Genomic DNA, 18,752 nt, shown 5'->3' on the forward strand with positions numbered 1-18,752 from the left:
GTGTTAGTTCCAAAATTTGGGATTGGCTCTTATTGATCCAAAACCCAAAAATATGCATCATCCAATTCCTTTAAACGTGTGCAATAATAAAGGTTCCTAATTGATAATAACCAAGTTTGTAGTCAAATTTTATCCAATAAAAAAGATATAAATGGCTTCTAGAGGCATAAATAAGTTGTAATTTATTAAAACTTGATAAAGTTCACACAATTAATAGTGCTTTAAATACACAAAAGGGTATTATTATTCCATTTGACAAGTCAGAATTTTCCACCCATAAGATAACAGCAAAAACCAAATTGACACAACACTAAAAAAGTTAAGAACCAAATTGACATAATTAAAAGTTTAGGAACTGAATTATGAAATGGTGTAAAGGATAAGAACCAACTTTATAATTTACCCACAAAAAAAAAAAAAAAAAAAAAATTCAGATATCAATCTTCTATATACCATCAATACACACGGACTCAACATCACAAACTCTTCAGCCGTGTACGTACATCAACTTCTTCCTTGCAATGAATCCAACCTTTTTGCGTTGTTTGTAGCCGAATAAGTTTATGGTTTGCTAGAAAAAAATCGTAGAAGGACTTGATCAATTCAAATTTGAATAGCACAATTAAACTTTTAAAAAAAAAAAAAAAGGGGACACGAATAAACAATCAAAATAATACAAAAATGAATTAGAATCGTCAAACTTAAATGAAAATCATAAACAAACCCTAATTCAACTGAGACGTTAAGATATTAAATTGTATTTAGCATTATTCTGCAATTAGATTTTTTTTTTAATATTTAAAAACATGATAAGGCATCTTAGTTTAGCTCTTTTAGCTTGAATTTAAAAATATACACCACTATGCACCATTGTGCGATAGTAACTCAACAAGTATAAGCGCTTGTGGGATTTGAGGGGCAAAGGCTGAGGTTCAAGTCTCCAGGAGAGAATTTTACACACATATACACTAGAAATTATTTTTTAAAGAAAAAACACTGAAAAAGAAATCTAAATACATCAACATACATGACAAATTCACAATTATGATTCTTTTGGGAAATTATATCACATTTTAAGAAAAAACAATGAAATAGAAATCTAATTACATTAACAGACAGGACAAATTCACAATTATGATTATTTTGGGAAATTTTATCACATTTTCTGTTAACCATGACAAAATAGTTCAATTAAGTCAAACCCATCACGTGTGGTAATTCGAGACCATGAAGGTAGGGTGATAGCAGCTTTAAGCAAACAAGTTCAATAGCCTTTAGACCTTTGGAAATTGAGGCCAAAGCTATGGAGGTTGGGGTTTCATTTGCTTGGGATGTTGGTATAGGGGAAGTGATCCTTGAATGTGACTCCAAGATCGTGTCTAATGCTCTCTTAGGTTTATGCACATCACCTATGATTATCTCAAATATCTTAACTGGGGTATATCATTAGCTCTAGGATTTTAGAGTAGCTCAAGTATCCCATGTGAGGCGTCAAGGTAATAAGCCAGCACATATTTTGGCTAAACATGCCAAAGATATAGTCAATGATGATATTTTTGTAACCTGGATAAAAGAAAATCCATCGCTGATTGAGTCAGCTATTACTTATGATGTACTGAATTTATCTTCGTCGCAATAAAGTTACAAGTTTCCTATCCAAAAAAAAAAAAAAAGTCAAACCCATCATAGCCCAAGTACCGAATGAATAGGCAAGAAAAAACTCAAATATTACGGCAAATAAAGTTTAGCAACAAACTTGGTTGTATCCTAAAATTATAACTCTACTCAATATTTTTTTTATTAGATATGAGTTTTTATGAATTAATTATTGGATTAAATTTTCTTCTTTTATCCTCCATCTTTGAAATTTTTTTAGAAGATCATATATCAATAGCTATGTCGTTAATCAAATTTTGAGATTTCAAGTTTTTGTAATCTAAAATTATGCATAAAACATAAGTTTATGGAATAAATAGTAAATAACATCCAATTAAAACAAAATTTGACTTGTGTGTTTAAAACATAAAGGGCATTGTAGGGGTATTGGGCCTAGGAGTTCATTATCTATGTATATATTGGGCTTGGGGCCCAATCCAAGGATGAAAGGTCATCCGAGGAGGAGTAAACACTATCAAGGGAGTTCGTGTTAGTAAATGAGAAAGTTAGTTTTGGTCATAAGGGACCAGGAGGGTGGGCCAAGGATGAATGCCTCCTCAGCTAACCAAAGCTGAGGTCCAAAGAGATGGTCTGCCGTCCAGGGGAACGTTCCAGGAAATTCTGTTGGTACGGATAAGCATTACAGGAACATAGGACAAGGGGGAATCCTAAAATATCTGAGGAGAAAGCTGCTACTACCGCGTTAAATGCTCTGCAGCTAACTCTCTGGTCGCATTAATGTGGAGGTGATACCTAAACAGTAATTTTCAGCCTTACAGCTACTACATAAAAACTTCAAGAATGTTCTAATAGGACAAGTATCAACACCAACCATCTGGCCTGCACATGGAGGGTAAAGATGAAAGGGGAAGAGAGTATAAAAAAAGGAAGAGGCAATAAGAGAGGGAGATTGAGAAATTAAGAGAAAAACACTGTAGCAGTCAAGAACTGAATCTGTAATCCAACTTGAGAGAAAATATATAAGAACTGATATCCTCAAACTTTGCCGATGACGATTTTCTTTAGTTTAGATCAATCTATTTTCTTTTTCTTGTCATCTGAATTCATTTTACTTGTCATCCAACTCATTAAAGCCCAGTTCTCCAACCCAAATTGCATCCTTACAGGCATGTAATCCAACAATTATAATTTCAAAATATGTAGTCATGTTAATATTTTTTAGTGAAATTGTAGCCTAAAGATATAATCAAGTTTGTAGCCTAATTAAAACTATAATCAAGTTTGTAGCCAAACTTAGTCTATGGTAATCAATTTAACCATGATATTCCAATTCAATAAAATTATAAAACATACAGATTGAGCATACTGGGTCAATATATAAGGCTTGGGTGGATGAGATGAATTATCTTCTGATATTTGCTTTAAACACAACAGCTAAAAATAAGTATTGTTACACTTTCATAGTCAGAAATTAAGGGAAAGAATTATTATAAAATCTAAAAGACACCAAGAATTATAGATGTAGATTGAATTTTTTTTTATGTTTACCCTTGGGAGTGGAGTGGAGATGCAATTTTCTGATGGAAAGAAAATGGTGAAGTACAAATGATAAGAGAAAATAAAACAGAGCATGTAACCGAATCTTGATGGGAGAGGAAGTTAATCAAGAATTTTTGTGTGCATGATTAAATGTGGAATTTGAATTTTTTTTATTGATTTTATTTATCAGAAAGTATATAAATAATTTATGAAATTCCCTATATGCCCTTAATTATCTTTAAGATTAGTGTGAAATATATATTTTAACGCATTTAATTTTGAAACTACATAAAAGCGATAACTAACTTCCATATCCTCTCAATGCATGATATGCATCAACGTAAACAAGGTTGGAAAATAATGACAAAAACACTGCACCAAATTGAAAGGATCACTAACATGTGAATTGTTCACCAAATTTAAAGGATCACTACGCATGCTTAGCTTCAAATCTTTAGATAGGTCATAAGTGATACTAGCCTCTTTGCACGCATTACATGCTTGCTGTAGGGCTTTTCTATTATTATTTTTTAAACGATTTCTTTTGATTTATCTTAATTTAGGGTTTATACATTTTTTGATGAAATTTATGGGTTTTTCAATAGCCAAAATTCCTAGGAGTGTGATGATAAGTAGTTTGTGGATGGGTTGATTTTTTTTTTTTTTTTTTGGGTACGTTTTGTTGGAGCATTTTAATATTATATAATTAAAGTTGAATTATATTCAACTTAAATGTAAAGATGTGGGAGTTACAAAGCTTAGGCAACCAAGAGCTTGAATCTCCTTATATAGGGAGCAAGTGTCGCATTTCTGTCCAAATAGTGTTGTGTATTTTCTAATCTCAAATTAATAATATTCAGAAGTATTGTCCAGTTTCTCTTTGTATTATTTCCATTATTATTGTGTTTGCACCAACACATTTCATCACACTCCCAAGAGCTTTGGTGATCTAAAAACACATAAATCTCACTAAGATATTAATAAATCATTAATTAAGATGAATCAATATATGGGGTTTAAGTCAAATACACACACAACTAATGGTAACCCCAAAATGATACACCAATATTAATCAGTATCAAAATATTTCATTTCTTTAACTATCATCATCTTCAGTATTGTATTGACTACTTTGATGCAAATATTGAGAGAGAGAGAGAGAGAGAATAAGAAGGTTTATATTTTATTACGAAATAAAAATAGTAGTAGATGCTGGGCATTGCAGAGTTGAAGCAAGAGGTGACATTTAGGTCATAGTTATGGTGTGGGCTGATAAAAGGCTTAGTTCTCAGAGATCCAACATTCTTAATCCCTAATGGGAATAAGATCAAAAGGAGGGTCAGACATTCCAGGGCTAAGCCCAGATGGTAGAACAGGCAAATTTTGGGGTGGCATCACTGGATCTATAGGCTTCTCAAAATCTATATCCCCAAACTTTGATGGAACAAATACATAAAGGGCCTTATTAGGTGGAGACGAAGGGACAGGACCTTTTGCCAACATTCCAAATCCATCCCTCTCAAAAAGAGCCCTTTTTCCATTTTCAACTTGCACTAAGTTGGAAGAAATCTTTTCTCCATATGTTGAAAGCCTTCTAGCCTCAATAGGGAAAGCGAGGATAATCACAAAGGTCAGCCATAACAATTTTTGAGTTGTTAGCACCATCTTGTTCAATGCTCACTTTTCTATCTAATTTTGAGACTCTCTTTGTGACCTTTTAAATAATGATTGACCCTCTCTTCATTAAATGATGATAATAAATTTTCTTTATATTACAGGAGTTTGCAATTAATATTTTTGTGTAGAGTTGATTATGCAATTATTATTCTGAGAGATAATAATTGCATAATATTAAAGGAGTTTACAATTAATATTTTTGTGTGGAGTTTTTTTTTTTTTTTTTTTTTGAGATAGTTTCAACCTATAGCGTCCGCTCATGATAGCTCTTTATTATCCAACTAAGATATTTTTGTGTGGAGTTGATTATGCAATTCTTATGCTTAGAGATGTATATGAATTTAAATTTTAAAACTCTTCATTAGAATCTTGTCAAATTATAGTTTGATTAAATTGTAGAATAGATTGTTCCACATACTGTCTCAATCGTAATAAAAGTTCATTAATAATTACTATAATTATCAAATTTTATTTTTACACAAAAAATATAAAAGATAGAAAAAATCATCTTTTGTTAAACTTTCTCATGCATTGCACAAGCAACCGTCTATATGATTGTTGGTTGACCTTATGATATTGTGCTGTGCGTGTCGGAAGTGAGACTGTTAGGCCTAACCTCACTTGAGCTCACAACTTATTTGTAATATGGGTTTAGGATTTCCTACTTCAGGTTGTTCTTAGCATAGAGACTCAACGAAGCTGCTCCTATCTCTCTCTCCTCCTGAATCACTCTTTTTCTCTATTCTCTATTTTCTTGGGAACCTTTCAACAACCTTTTCCTTTCCCCAACTTCTTATATTTATAGCTCTGGATTAGTGGGGAGATCATGATTACTGCCATAGTTAGTGCAATTGTAGGTCCAATATCATCAGTTGTAAGGGGATGGTTAAGTGGGAGTGGAATGTGATGAAAGTGGCCTTGGAACTTGGTTCCAACTCTAGCAGGCATGCTCGGCAACAGCATTTCCTAGGCACTGCCGGGCATGTTATGGATGGTGGGTTTGGACATTATTCTTTCTCTAGTGTTCGGGAATAATTTGCCAAGCAAGGGTCAGGTGGCAAAATTTGGGCCTGCAGTTTGTGTGAGTTCAGGCTGGGGTTTTGGGTAGAAAGAGATTATGGCTATGGGCCACGTTGCTGGGCCAGAACTCAAGGCCCAAATGGATCTAGGTACCTTGGTGCCGTACATGTGCTATATAAGTTTTTGGAACCTAACAATTTTACATGTCATTATTATTATTTTTAAATGAATTAAAATTCTATTCTATGTTCAAACCCACCTTTAGAATCTTGATACATCATATTTTCTTTAAATGATAAAATATATAGTTTCATATACAAACACAATTAGAAACTAAAATATATAATTCCACGTACAAACACAATTATAATCAATTCCTATTAATAACTACCATAATTATCAAATTGAATAATTTGACAAAAAATAAAAGAGAGAAAAGATCATATTATATAAAACTTTAAGTGCATTATACAAGTTACCAACTAGTGTATGTCTATATATGGGTTCAAGTTATACTTAGTTTGTGTGTGTATATGTATATGGGTTTGAGCTTAAATTTAGACTTGAGATTGACTCATTTGCTAAATAAACAAGTGTTTTTGCAAGTTAAGCCCAAGTTGTTCATAAATAGTTTGATCTATTGACAACTCTTTTTTGCAACCTTCTCATGTAATAATAATTTAGAAGATCTCAAATATATATATAAGAATAATTTACCAAATTTGAAGGAAAGGACCAATTCAATCAACAGTAGTTTCTATGAACATCTCCAAAGCCTTGGAATTCATCAACTTTGATGCAATGTAGTCAGTTTCATATCGTACCGGCCGGTACGGCCAATATTTTCCGTACAGGTGCCTGGAACGATACAAAAACGTCCTCATTTCGTACCGCTTTGAATACCGGCAATACCGGAAGCGTTCCGGCTGTACCGGCCGAAATACCAGATTTCGGCATGAAAATGGATACCGGCTCGAAATAGAAACACAAATTTCTTTGTAATTTTTCACTCACCTAAGATAATTTCTCAACAAATTTCATGATCTGATGCATCTTTCTCATATCTCGGTCTCTTTTCTACTTAGCTTTCCATTTTTCTTCGTGGTCTCTGCAATGTCTGTGTTTCTCTGATCTTCTTCTTCTTCTTCATTTTTTTATGTCTTTACTGCTTCTCAAAGATTTTGAGTTTTTCTTTGGGAGCCCATGTGATGACTGTCGTCTCTGACCAAAGGTACGGAGATGACTTGCTTTTTGAAATTTGAAATGAGATAAGACTCAGTGAATGTAAACATGTGGAGGAGATATCAAGATAAAAAATAAAGAAAGATGAATTGTAAAAGTAAAAGAGGATGAGTGGAGGTGAAAAAAAAAGTTGAGTTATTAACTATTTGTTGGCATATGGTACTTGAAAATTGAGATACGTGTAACAGCAAAACAAAAGTAAAAATATTATATTTACAATATTTTAACAACAGATTTTAAGTTTTATGTTGTTATTATTATTTTTTAAATATTTAGTATATATATTGTGGGACTGAGAGGTCTGCAATTCGGCCCAAACTCTATCTGGGCCCAGGGCCCGTGCCGAGGAGGCATCTTGCCGAAGACGAATGATCAGTGGCCGAGGTAGCAAGGGGAACAGCTGAGCACTTACCCTGTCCTCGGCATTACAGAGCTTCAATGGGAAGACCAACACCATGGTGTAGGCAATCCCCAAACAGCCCCCTTTAGGGGATGTGAACGGAATGGGGCCCATAGGGAAGCAGGGTGTGAAATTGGACCAAGGAAAATGCGTCCCCTCTTCAGTAAATGCACCTGCCAATACCCAGAGCTGATTAATGAGAAAAGACGTTTGGACGGTGTAAACTTCGATCCATGCAACTAATAGAAAGTGAGAAAGGATGGTTGGTGGGATGGATACAGAAATAAGCTCCTGCTTGACCTACAAGTGGAGGGTCAGGATCAACCAAGACGGACTATATAATAAAAAGGAAGGTGCCCCACGGTGGGGTTGGGAAAAATGGCCAAAAACCAGAGCCTCCCAGCCCACCTCCAGGAGAAAGACTCCAGGGGTGAAGGAAAACTTAAACTTGTACGAACACCGCGAAAAACCCACCGCCTGTCAGCCTGGGCCTAGCCTTCCAAACCCACGCTCTACAAATGATATTGTTAGGGGCCTTTTTACGTGCGAACCCGACACTGTTACGGTCCGCCGCGAATCGCGTCCTTACAATTGGCGCCGTCTGTGGGGAAGGCTTATGTGCAGGTATAGGATGTGGGTCGATAGAGTTTCTTCGTTATTTCTAACCGTTGGTTATAGAGTTCTAGTACAAAGTTCTGCTAGGGGCTACGTTTCTTGACTAAGGGCTTGGCTGAGGAACTAACACCCTTAAAGCCAAGGTCCCCCGTAAAGAGCAAACTAGGTACTTGATAGCGTTAATCGTATGGATAAACTTTAGGGGCTTGGTTGAGGAGCTAACTCCCATAAAGCCAAGATCCCACACAAAGAGAAAACTAGGTTTTGGACAGAACCAGGGCATTGCATGGTCCACGGACTCAAGCCTATGGGGAAACCAACTACTTGGATGAGGAAAAATAGGTTTTGGACAGAATCCAGGGCATTGCATAGTCCTCGGACTCAAGCCTATGGGGAAACCAACTACTTGGATGAGGAAAACTAGGTTTTGGACAGAACCAGGGCATTGCATAGTCCTCGGACTCAAGCCTATGGGGAAACCAACTACTTGGATGAGGAAAACTAGGTTTTGGACAGAACCAGGCATTGCATGGTCCACGGACTCAAGCTATGGGGAAACCAACTACTGGATGAGGAAAACAGACAGAACAGGGCATTGCATTCCTCGGACTCAAGCCTATGGGAAACCAACTACTTGGATGAGGAAAACTACAGAACTTGCATGGTCCACGGACTTATGGGGCCAGAACTATGTTTCCAAGAGGAAACTAGGTTTTGGACAGAGGCCCTCGGACTCAAGCCTATGGGAAACCAACTATTTGGATGAGGAAAACTAGGTTTTGGACAGAACCAGGGCATTGCATAGTCCTCGGACTCAAGCCTATGGGGAAACCAACTACTTGGATGAGGAAAACTAGGTTTTGGATAGAACCAAGGCATTGCGTAGCCCTCGGACTCAAGCCTATGGGGAAACCAACTACTTGGATGAGGAAAACTAGGTTTTGGACAGAACCAAGGCATTGCATAGTCCTCGGACTCAAGCCTATGGGGAAACCAACTACTTGGATGAGGAAAACCAGGCACTAAGCAAGATTTAGCTATTATGCGTGACGTCGAAAATGGTGCTTATATCTTCGTAAGACGAAGATTAGGAATGAATCTAAGGCCTCTGTGGGTGCAGGTAAATTAGGGTTCGGGGAACATGATGACAAATGTATTGCATGCATAGCTATTTGTACATGTTAAAATAAATCAGCACAGAGTTCATAAGCAAATAGCGCGCATCAACGAGGGCGGTTAACGATGTAATCAGAAGGAAAAAGGAAAAACAAGATTTCATATATACATGTTCAAATGCTTGTAAACCATCAGTAAATTAGGAAGTTTGTGAAAGGAAAAGAAACAAATTAATCGTTCAAATAGAAACGAATACAAAAGCCCAACGAAGGTTTCTACTTTTCTGCTTTTTTGTCGGTGACAGCTTGGGAGATGGGAGCAAGATCAGCTTCGATGCCCGGAATGACGGTTCCTTCTAGGGAAGGCTGAACAGGGTCAGCACTGGTACTCTGAGGGACCACAGTAAGGGGAATAGCCTGTGGCGGCTGTGCAAGTGTGGCTGGTTCTTCTGTACTGGGCACCTGAATGCCAACCTCGGGCTCAGTAACCTCTGTAGGTGCCCCAGGATCTGCATGCTGCGGTATCACTATCACATCCTGAAGTTTTCCATCTTTGGGCGCTTTGCTAGAGGAACCACTGGCTTGTAGTTTTTCCGACGGGGTGACCCCTTCCTCGAGTTGATCATCCGTGGTCGCAGAGCTGGTGGAAGTGGTCTCGCGGATGGCCGCCGGATAGAATACGCTCTCTGCCTTCCACAAATCTGATGAAGCGTCCACCCCAGCTCGCTTCAATGCTTCTTCCCAGACCTGGGAGCAATAAAACCTGCACACTCCAGGAATCTGCGCCTTAAGGGTGGCTTGGGTTTCGGCTACTCCCATGTTATAACCATCGTCCTCGGCCGCATTCTTGGAGGCCTCTGCCTCATTCCTGGCAAACTCGGCCTCCTGCTTTGCCCTTACGGCTTCATCACGGGCATATTCTGCCACTCCTTTCTCATGCAGAGCCGCGACCAGCTGCTTATTTAAATCCTCGATCAGATCTCTGGCTGTTCGCAGCTGGTCCTCGGCTTCAATTGCGCGCTTGGTTTGGTCATTGGCCTGTTTTTGGGCACTAGCAAGGCCCGCCGAGACGTTATCCCTCTCGCGGGTAGTCATTGTTAAGTCATCCTTGACTTTGGCAAGTTCGTTTTCAGAAGCTTCGAGAGTCTTTGAGGCCGTTATGCGCTTCTTGCGTTCGTTCTCGGCCGCCTTACTCCTGTCGTGCATTTCTTCCTCCATCCTATAGGTTGCCTGGAGAGCCTGTCAAGAAAGATGAACGTGTAGTGAGTGACAAACCGGTGACAAGAGTTAATAAAGTGTAAGATTTCAAGAAATCTTACCATGCCCAAGTATCTTTTAGTACTGAGAAAAACCTCCTGCATCCTCATTCTCTTCAGCTCATCCATGTCATTAGGGAGTAACATGGTTCTCCCTAATGCATCCGCCACGTATCCACCCTCGCCGTCTCCAAGGTCCCTCAGAGAGGCAGTTTCCAGTAATGGACCCCCGTGAAGCATTGGGGCAGGAAGCCAGGCGCTCGGTAGGGATTGGGAATCAATTCCTTTTCCCTTGCCTTGAGAGGTTTGAACTGCGGGTCCTTTGCCTTTGCCTTGGGGTCCGATCTTTAGTTGTTTTGAGCGTGGAGTCTCATCCTTCTCCTTAGGAGGTTGGGATTTTCCCTCGTCCACGATGTCCTTACCCTTAGGGCTCCTCTTTCTCTTGGAATCAGCACCTTCAGGTCGAGGAGACCAAGCTGATTGGGAGGAGGCGGGAGGTTCGGGGCGGGTGGATTATGGCTGAGACTTGGTGGAGGATGACCTGGTTTGGATTGTAAGGGGCCGAGGTGGTGGAGGAGGGGCAGTGGGTTGTGCTGCCGCCTGGGTATCCTTCCCTGGTTGGTCCTCGAGGAGTTGAAGAAGGGGGGTTAAAGGTATTCTCTTGACTCCCATCTCGGCTTGAGAAGAGGTGCCTATTAATGACAATTCCGCCTCGGACAAGGCTGGGTCACCTAGGTCACCAGGAGGATCCTCGGATTGGTAGACTAAGTCAAATACCCCGAACCCTTCCTCCGGCTGATCTGGCTCACCTTTGTCCTCTGCTGCTTGATGAGATGAAGAGGGGCCCACCAGGGGGAGGTTCTTGGGGACAGTTGGCTCCTGCGAGATTAAAAATCCCTTCTCTACCACGGTAATTTTTGGAAGCCAAGGACGGCGGGCACTGATCACGTGCTTCGCGTCCCCGAATGATTTCTGAACCGGCGGGTACCCTAGTATTTTGTGAGCTGCATGGACTTGGCCATCACTGTCATTCACAAAAACCGCCGCTTGTAAAACGGTCTCCAAGTCCGCCCGATTGACTAAATGAAAATGCCGTGTATAGGCGCATTCATCTACAAAAAACAACAAACATATATGCATGGTTAGTTATCGGAGGGCGTTAGGTTAGAATGGTTTAAAGGGTTATCCCTCTTCCATTCTTAATACCCCACCTGGTTCTCCTTCTACTACGGGGCACGGATCGCCATCATGCCATTCCCCAGATACGATAAGGAAATCCTTGTTCAGTCCCTTGTTGGAATCAGGGAGGCACTGGATCAACCGAACCCTATCATCCCTCGACCTCATATAGTGGGTTTTTCCTTTCAATTTCTGGAGGTTATAGCACCAATTTACATCATGGTGGGTCAGTCTTAAACCCATCTTCTCATTTAAAGCGTCCACGCAACCCAAAATCCTAAGAACGTTGCCGGCGCACTGGGTAGGGGCTAAGCGGAAGTGCCTGAGGTAACCCCTCGTCACTGGTCCCATAGGGATTCTCATACCTCCCTCTACAAAGGCGAGGACGGGAATTACAACCGCGCCCGTTCCCCTCTTAATGTGTCATTCCCCCATCTTACAGTGCTCCAAACTTACGTTGGGGGAATCCTATAATCAACGATGAACTTATTCATCGCCTCTTCAGTATCGACCAACTTCCTCAATCTCAATTTAGTCGCCTTTGTCATTTACTAAAACCAACCTAACCCGCGACGAAAAAGAAAGGGAGCCAAAGAGAAATAAACTCAGAAAAGAAAAAACGCGAGGTAATGGAGATAGGAAACTTACATAAAAGGAGAGTTACGCTTCGGATGGGCTATATGTGCTTGAGATAGACTTGAATTTGGGCGGAAGTTCGGATGAACCCTGGATACACGCACTAAAACTCTTAAGTACAGAACTGGGGAGACGGATCCATCTCCAAAAAAAAATCTTTTATACTTTTTAGGGTAAACTGCACGCCCTTTTTCCCGCCCAAAGAGGCCAGGAGATCACCACTATTCGATTTCCATCACACCATTGAACGTGGGAAACACCAAGCCGCCCGTATTTAATGAGGCCACGTTTCGCCTTCCAACGGCTCTAGGAACGTGCCTTGGGCAGGTGAAAAATCTCGGGAATCGATAGATGACAAGGATTGATAGGCATTGACAGATCCCTGATGTCATCAAAACCCTCCTATCTGTCCGAGGGGACGGATAGCAGGATTTTGAGGGGCTATTGTGGGACTGAGAGGTCTGCAATTCGGCCCAAACTCTATCTGGGCCCAGGGCCCGTGCCGAGGAGGCATCTTGCCAAAGACGAATGATCAGTGGCCGAGGTAGCAAGGGGAACAGCTGAGCACTTACCCTGTCCTCGGCATTACAGAGCTTCAATGGGAAGACCAACACCATGGTGTAGGCAATCCCCAAACAGCCCCCTTTAGGGGATGTGAACGGAATGGGGCCCATAGGGAAGCAAGGTGTGAAATTGGACCAAGGAAAATGCGTCTCCTCTTCAGTAAATGCACCTGCCAATACCCAGAGCTGATTAATGAGAAAAGACGTTTGGACGGTGTAAACTTCGATCCATGCAACTAATAGAAAGTGAGAAAGGACGGTTGATGGGATGGATACAGAAATAAGCTCCTGCCTGACCTATAAGTGGAGGGTCAGGATCAACCAAGACGGACTATATAATAAAAAGGAAGGTGCCCCACGGTGGGGTTGGGAAAAATGGCCAAAAACCAGAGCCTCCCAGCCCACCTCCAGGAGAAAGACTCCAGGGGTGAAGGAAAACTTAAACTTGTACGAACACCGCGAAAAACCCACCGCCTGTCAGCCTGGGCCTAGCCTTCCAAATCCACGCTCTACAAATGATATTGTTAGGGGTCTTTTTACGTGCGAACCCGACACTGTTACGGTCCGCCGCGAATCGCGTCCTTACATATATATTAAATATATAAAATAGCAGTAAATCCGAAACGGTACACCAGTATTAACCGGTACCGAAATATATTGTTCCGCTGGCCAAACCGGTACAGCCTCCGGTACGAAATTGACTCCCTTGCTTTGATGTCGTTAATCGTTATCCAACCAAACAATACTATTTTGCTAGCACATTCAACTATTCAAGTAGTCTACCCCATTCTATTCAATTCGGTCCAATTAGGTCTATTTCAATCCAATTTGTTCCCCTCGGTCAATTTCAGTCCCCCTTTGGTTTATTTTAAACTAATTGGGCCTTAAATTGATTTTTTTGGGGACAAAGTTCGAAATTTAGCTACAAAATTGGTTGTAGCTTTAAGATACAATCTTACTCAATATCTTTTTATTGGAGGTAAATTTTGACAAATCCACCATTGGATTACATCTTCTTCTTATATCTTCCATGCTTGCAAAATTTATAGAAAATTGAAGATTAATAACTATGTCATCAATAAATTATTTAAATTGTTAGTTTTTGTAAATTAAAATTATGCATTAAATATAAGCATATGTATCATATAGTAAATAATATCTGATTGATACAAAATTTAACGTGTATTAAAAGCGTAAAAAACTTACAATTCAATGGCTAAATTTTCAAAATATGTAGTAATACTAATATTTATTTTATTGAGTAAAGTTTTAGCCTTAGACTATAATCAATTTTGTAACTAAACTTTGTCCTTCTTTTTTGTAGGTTTTCTTTTCAAGTTTAGCTCAAAAATTCTTTTTTTCCCCTTAATTTTTGGGTTGAAAAGTATAAAATGTTATTATATTTGGGCTAAAATATTTAGTCTTGATTTAAAAATACAAAGAAAATACTAAAATAGACATTAGAAAATAGAAATATGAGCCCTAAAAATGCAATTACAATGATAAATATTCAAAAGTCTTATTCGGTCCACATTGGTTCGATTCGGTCCATTTTGTCTTCTTCTGTCCAATTTGGTCCTATTTAGTCCATTCTATACATTAAAGTTCAATTGCCCATTCGGTCTTATTCAATCCACTTCGTTCCATTCAATCCGCACTAGCCCTATTCAGTCTACTTTGGTCCTATTCGGTCCATTTGTCACTTTGGACCAATTTGGTCCTGTTCGGTCCATCCTGCCTACTTTAGTCCTATTCAGTCCATTTTTTCTTATTCGGTCCATTCAGTCCTTTTCAATCCACCTTGTTCCTATTCGGTCCTATTCTGTCCATTTGGTCCACTTTGTTCTATTTGATCCAATTTGGTCAATTTAGATCACTTCAATTCATTTTAGTCCATTTCGATCTATAAAGTAGAGTTACAAGTGATAGGCCAAAAAACGAATTGACCCCTTGTGATAAATTAACCAATTAATTTAGTCAAGTGAATTAATTAAGTTAATTAACATGCAAACGCATGGTAGTACAAACAAATCACCAATTAATCTACGTATGTAGTGGAAAATAAATTTGCATGGTGATTTGTTTACAAATGGGGAAAACCTTTTTTTTTTTTTTTTTTTTTTTAGAAAGACAAATGGGGAAAACCTACAGGGCAAAAACCCCACCGGGTGATTTTCAGGTCACCACTTCCGATATTCCACTATTATCACAACAATCGGTTATAAGTAAAGGAATCCTAGTACCTTATACCAACCTACAATTGAACCCTTATCCCAATACCTAATTGGACTTGTTCTGTAGTGACAATTTCTCCTTTCGATACACGGCTCCCAAGTACGTGACTAACCAATTGTGCAAATCCCAGTACGTGACTTCAATCACCAACTAGAGAAGGTTGTTGGCTACAAAGTTCTTCAGTTCATCCCAACGATGAAGATCAATAAGATGCTTGGTCACAAAACCCTACGGGATACAAACATAGCAACTTCTTCAAGAACGATGAACTAGGGCAAAACTGTCTACGATCACAATTTGCTTGAATAAACTTTGCTCAACACTTGTGCAACTTGTGAATACTTTGACGGCCCTTAAAATAATTCTTTTATATGTCTAGAGTTGTGAGAAAAGAAGGCCCAAACACATAAAACCGGATTAGAGTCAAAACAAAATTGGGAATTCTGTTTTTCATAAAGCTCGACAGATACCTTTCTGTCGAGCAGCTGTCGAGCCACGAGGCTGGAACAGCTTCTTAAGCTCAATGGATAGCTAGCTGTCGAGCTTTAATGACAGGCACTTCTTCAACTTGTTTCTTAGACAGACTCATATGTTTTCAACACTTGATCTTGAAACACAGTTTCTTAAAGTATTAAACACATTCTAGATCTACCCAAATACAAGTAAAATGCATTTTGTCAAAGGATTAGCCAATTACATAAAATAGTGACATATGTTTCTAACAAGTGAATCACATATGTCCTAACAACAAGAAAAAAAAATTTAAAAGAGAGAGAGAGAGAGAGAGAGAGAATAACCACTTTTTCAAGAGAGAATAATAAGAAATTTATAGAAAAATAATATGAGAAAAAAAAAGTAAAAATAAAAATATAGTAATAAATAGCAAATTATCCAGGTCATGTTATGTAATAAAATAACATTATATTCTTATATACTATCTTCATAATGCAATATGATAACATCTATTAAATCAAAGAGAATAAAAAAAATAACAACTTAAAAATATAAAATTTAATCACATCAACCCAAAGTAGAGTTCCAAATAATACAAAAATTCATCAACCTAAAGTAGAGATGCAAGAAAAATATTTTAAAAAAATCCACCAAAATGAAAAAAAAAAATGAAAGAGAGAAAGAGAGAGAAACAAGCTTTTGTGTTTGGAAAATGAGAGAGAGAAAGAGAGAGAAATAACATTTTGTGCGTGAAAAATCTATGAATAGAATGAAAAAGAGAATTGTAATTTCATAGTAAGAGAAGGGGAATAAGAAAAGCAAAAAATAAAAGAAGATAAAGGAATGGAGGAAAAGTGATATTAAGGTAGATAGTAGTGGGTAGATGAAAAGGTAAAAGGAAATGAAAAAATTTAGAAATATTACAATAATAAGTTGAAAAATTAATAAATAAATAAAAGAATTAAAAATAAGAGAGAATGTTAAAAATGGGTGGATGATGTGGCCGCTGATGTAGCTTAATAGGAGTGTAACAACAATAAATATTACGCTTCATCTTTTATATATACTAGTCGTTGATCTGTGGGATACACGGGAAAATTCCAAAAATGAAATATTTATGAAACATCCTAAATAGTTTTTTTTAATAAAAAAAAATTCAAAAGTGATAGAACTCCGATGCTTACTTATTACATAGTCTAGAAACTTTCCTATAGGATATATGTCCTACCTATTTCACAAAAAGCATGAATTTGTTCTAATACATTCAAAATCTCCTTCAAGAATGGTTCCTGCAACCCAATTGATGCCAGCAACTATGAGTTGGCAAACTCCACAATCAAATCATTGATCCACGGTTCATGACAAGAGTGTAACAATTAATAGAGCATGGCAGCCATCCATAATGAGCTGTCCTAGCAAGGAATTAATATAGTATATATGGACTATAATAGGAGAACTGTGACTATTGCTAAAAATAATGCCTAAACCTGCATAATAGGTGGCTTTGAAAAAAGGCCAGTGCCATGTCCAGTTTTGAGATGAGGAGAAACAGGAGCTACAGTTGTTGGACTCACTTAATATTTAAGCTTATGTTTTTTAGCATGATAAAGTTTAAAGATATTTTAGGCTGGTAAACAATTAAAGTTATTTTGGTAATAAGTAGGGTAAGAATAAGTTGTTACCGAGAGGAAAAAAAAAGAAGAGAGAAATGTTATGTTCACAATATTTTCACAACACTTTTTCAATAAATCTTAAGTGGTAGGTTGTTATGACTGGGCACATACGTAATTTAAGATGTGAATTCAATTTGAACTGATAATAACTTACCACATGTGATTTGTTGTAAAAATATTATGAACATAGCACTTCTAAAAAAAAAAAAAAAAAAGAGTGTTTTGTAAGCAAACGAATCTGAACCACATCAAGTAAAATGGCATTGTCCACCAGAACTAATGAAACGCTTAAATGAACATATAAAATACTAAATGTATTTTAATGGGCTATTGATTTGTGGGAAGGAGTAGCCTAGTAGTGACATAAGCCAATGGGAAATTTTTTTTTTTTTTTAATAAAAAAAAGCAGTGAGTGATGGGCTGATGGCTATTAAACCAACGGAAAAAATGAGGTCAATATTTGAAACTAATCTTTTAAAAAAAAATGTAATTTGTTAAGAGAAGAAGAAAAGTCATAGCTGAGTTAAACTTTTTTTTCACTTTTGGACACTTGAATTGTGAACATACACGCAATAGGACAGGACTTGAAGCAGAATAATAAACTATAACTTCTAAAGGAAGCATTATCTTGATCTTAGAGATTCAGAAATGAAGGAGACAGAGATGTAAAGAAGAAGAGAAAAAAGAAGGAAAGGAGACCAAACTAAATAGGGAGTCTAGATGCCGAATATTAACAAATGAGAGAGAGAGAGAGAGAGAGAGTAAAAAAATGAGTATCCTTCCAAGATCAACTCCAAGCCTCCAAAGTTAAGTTTTTTTTTATTTTTTATTTTTTTAATGAGGAAGAGACAAAACTAAAATAGTTTTTTAGGTGGTTGTTCAAATAACTTTGTATTCATCCTCTTTTTTTCTTTTTTCTTTTTATTTTTTTAACTATGTATTCATCCTAGATTTTTGAGCGTTCAATTAATATAACTTTTTGTGTGGTTCATATATAATCTTGTGAAAAGGTTTGCAAACTGGAGCTTCATTGACCATAGTCCATATCTACAAATTTCTTCAACTCTTTTTTTCTTTCTAAAAAGATGGCTTCATTTAATTTCGGCCAAAATTCACCAAAATAGGTTGGAATGGCCACAATTACTAACATATCAAACATTATAAGCGCAAAAAAAAAAAAACAAAACAAAACAAAATTTCTTCTTCTAATTTTCCAAATAGTTTTGGGCATAAAGCTAAACGAAGGTTTGAGCAACATAGCAGATCTATGTCAATGATCAATATCAGAGGCATTGCTGATAAGCTCACAAAGAAAGATGATCAGACTCAACAACTAATTGATCTCAGCCTTAAAAAAAAAAAATTTAAAAAAAAAAAAAAAACACTAATTTTGTTTTTGAAGAAGAAGAAGAAGAAGAGTCTCTGAGATTTAGAAGAAGCAAAAGAGGAAGTATAGAGTGCATTTTCAACAAAGGAGTTAGACCCATATTGAATTTTTCCATATCTTTCTTTGCATCTTTTGGTTGGGGCTT

The 18,752-nt window shown here is 37.6% G+C and overlaps 1 protein-coding gene across 1 annotated transcript; it reads right to left on the reverse strand.

Moving 5' to 3' along the window:
* Nucleotides 1-4,358: 4,358 nt before the first annotated feature.
* LOC115977711 lies at nucleotides 4,359-4,841 on the reverse strand. Its single transcript, XM_031099735.1, has one exon. The coding sequence runs from the start codon at nucleotides 4,819-4,821 to the stop codon at nucleotides 4,462-4,464; it is 360 nt and encodes a 119-aa protein (XP_030955595.1). The 5' UTR covers nucleotides 4,822-4,841; the 3' UTR covers nucleotides 4,359-4,461.
* Between the last annotated feature and the right edge of the window lie 13,911 nt (nucleotides 4,842-18,752).

This window comes from Quercus lobata, chromosome 2 (assembly GCF_001633185.2).
Source record: "Quercus lobata isolate SW786 chromosome 2, ValleyOak3.0 Primary Assembly, whole genome shotgun sequence".
Classification (NCBI taxonomy): Eukaryota; Viridiplantae; Streptophyta; class Magnoliopsida; order Fagales; family Fagaceae; genus Quercus; species Quercus lobata.

Excerpts from the sequence above, each read along its gene's own strand:
- LOC115977711 (XM_031099735.1), bottom strand. The coding sequence starts at position 4,821 with ATGGTGCTAACAACTCAAAAATTGTTATGGCTGACCTTTGTGATTATC.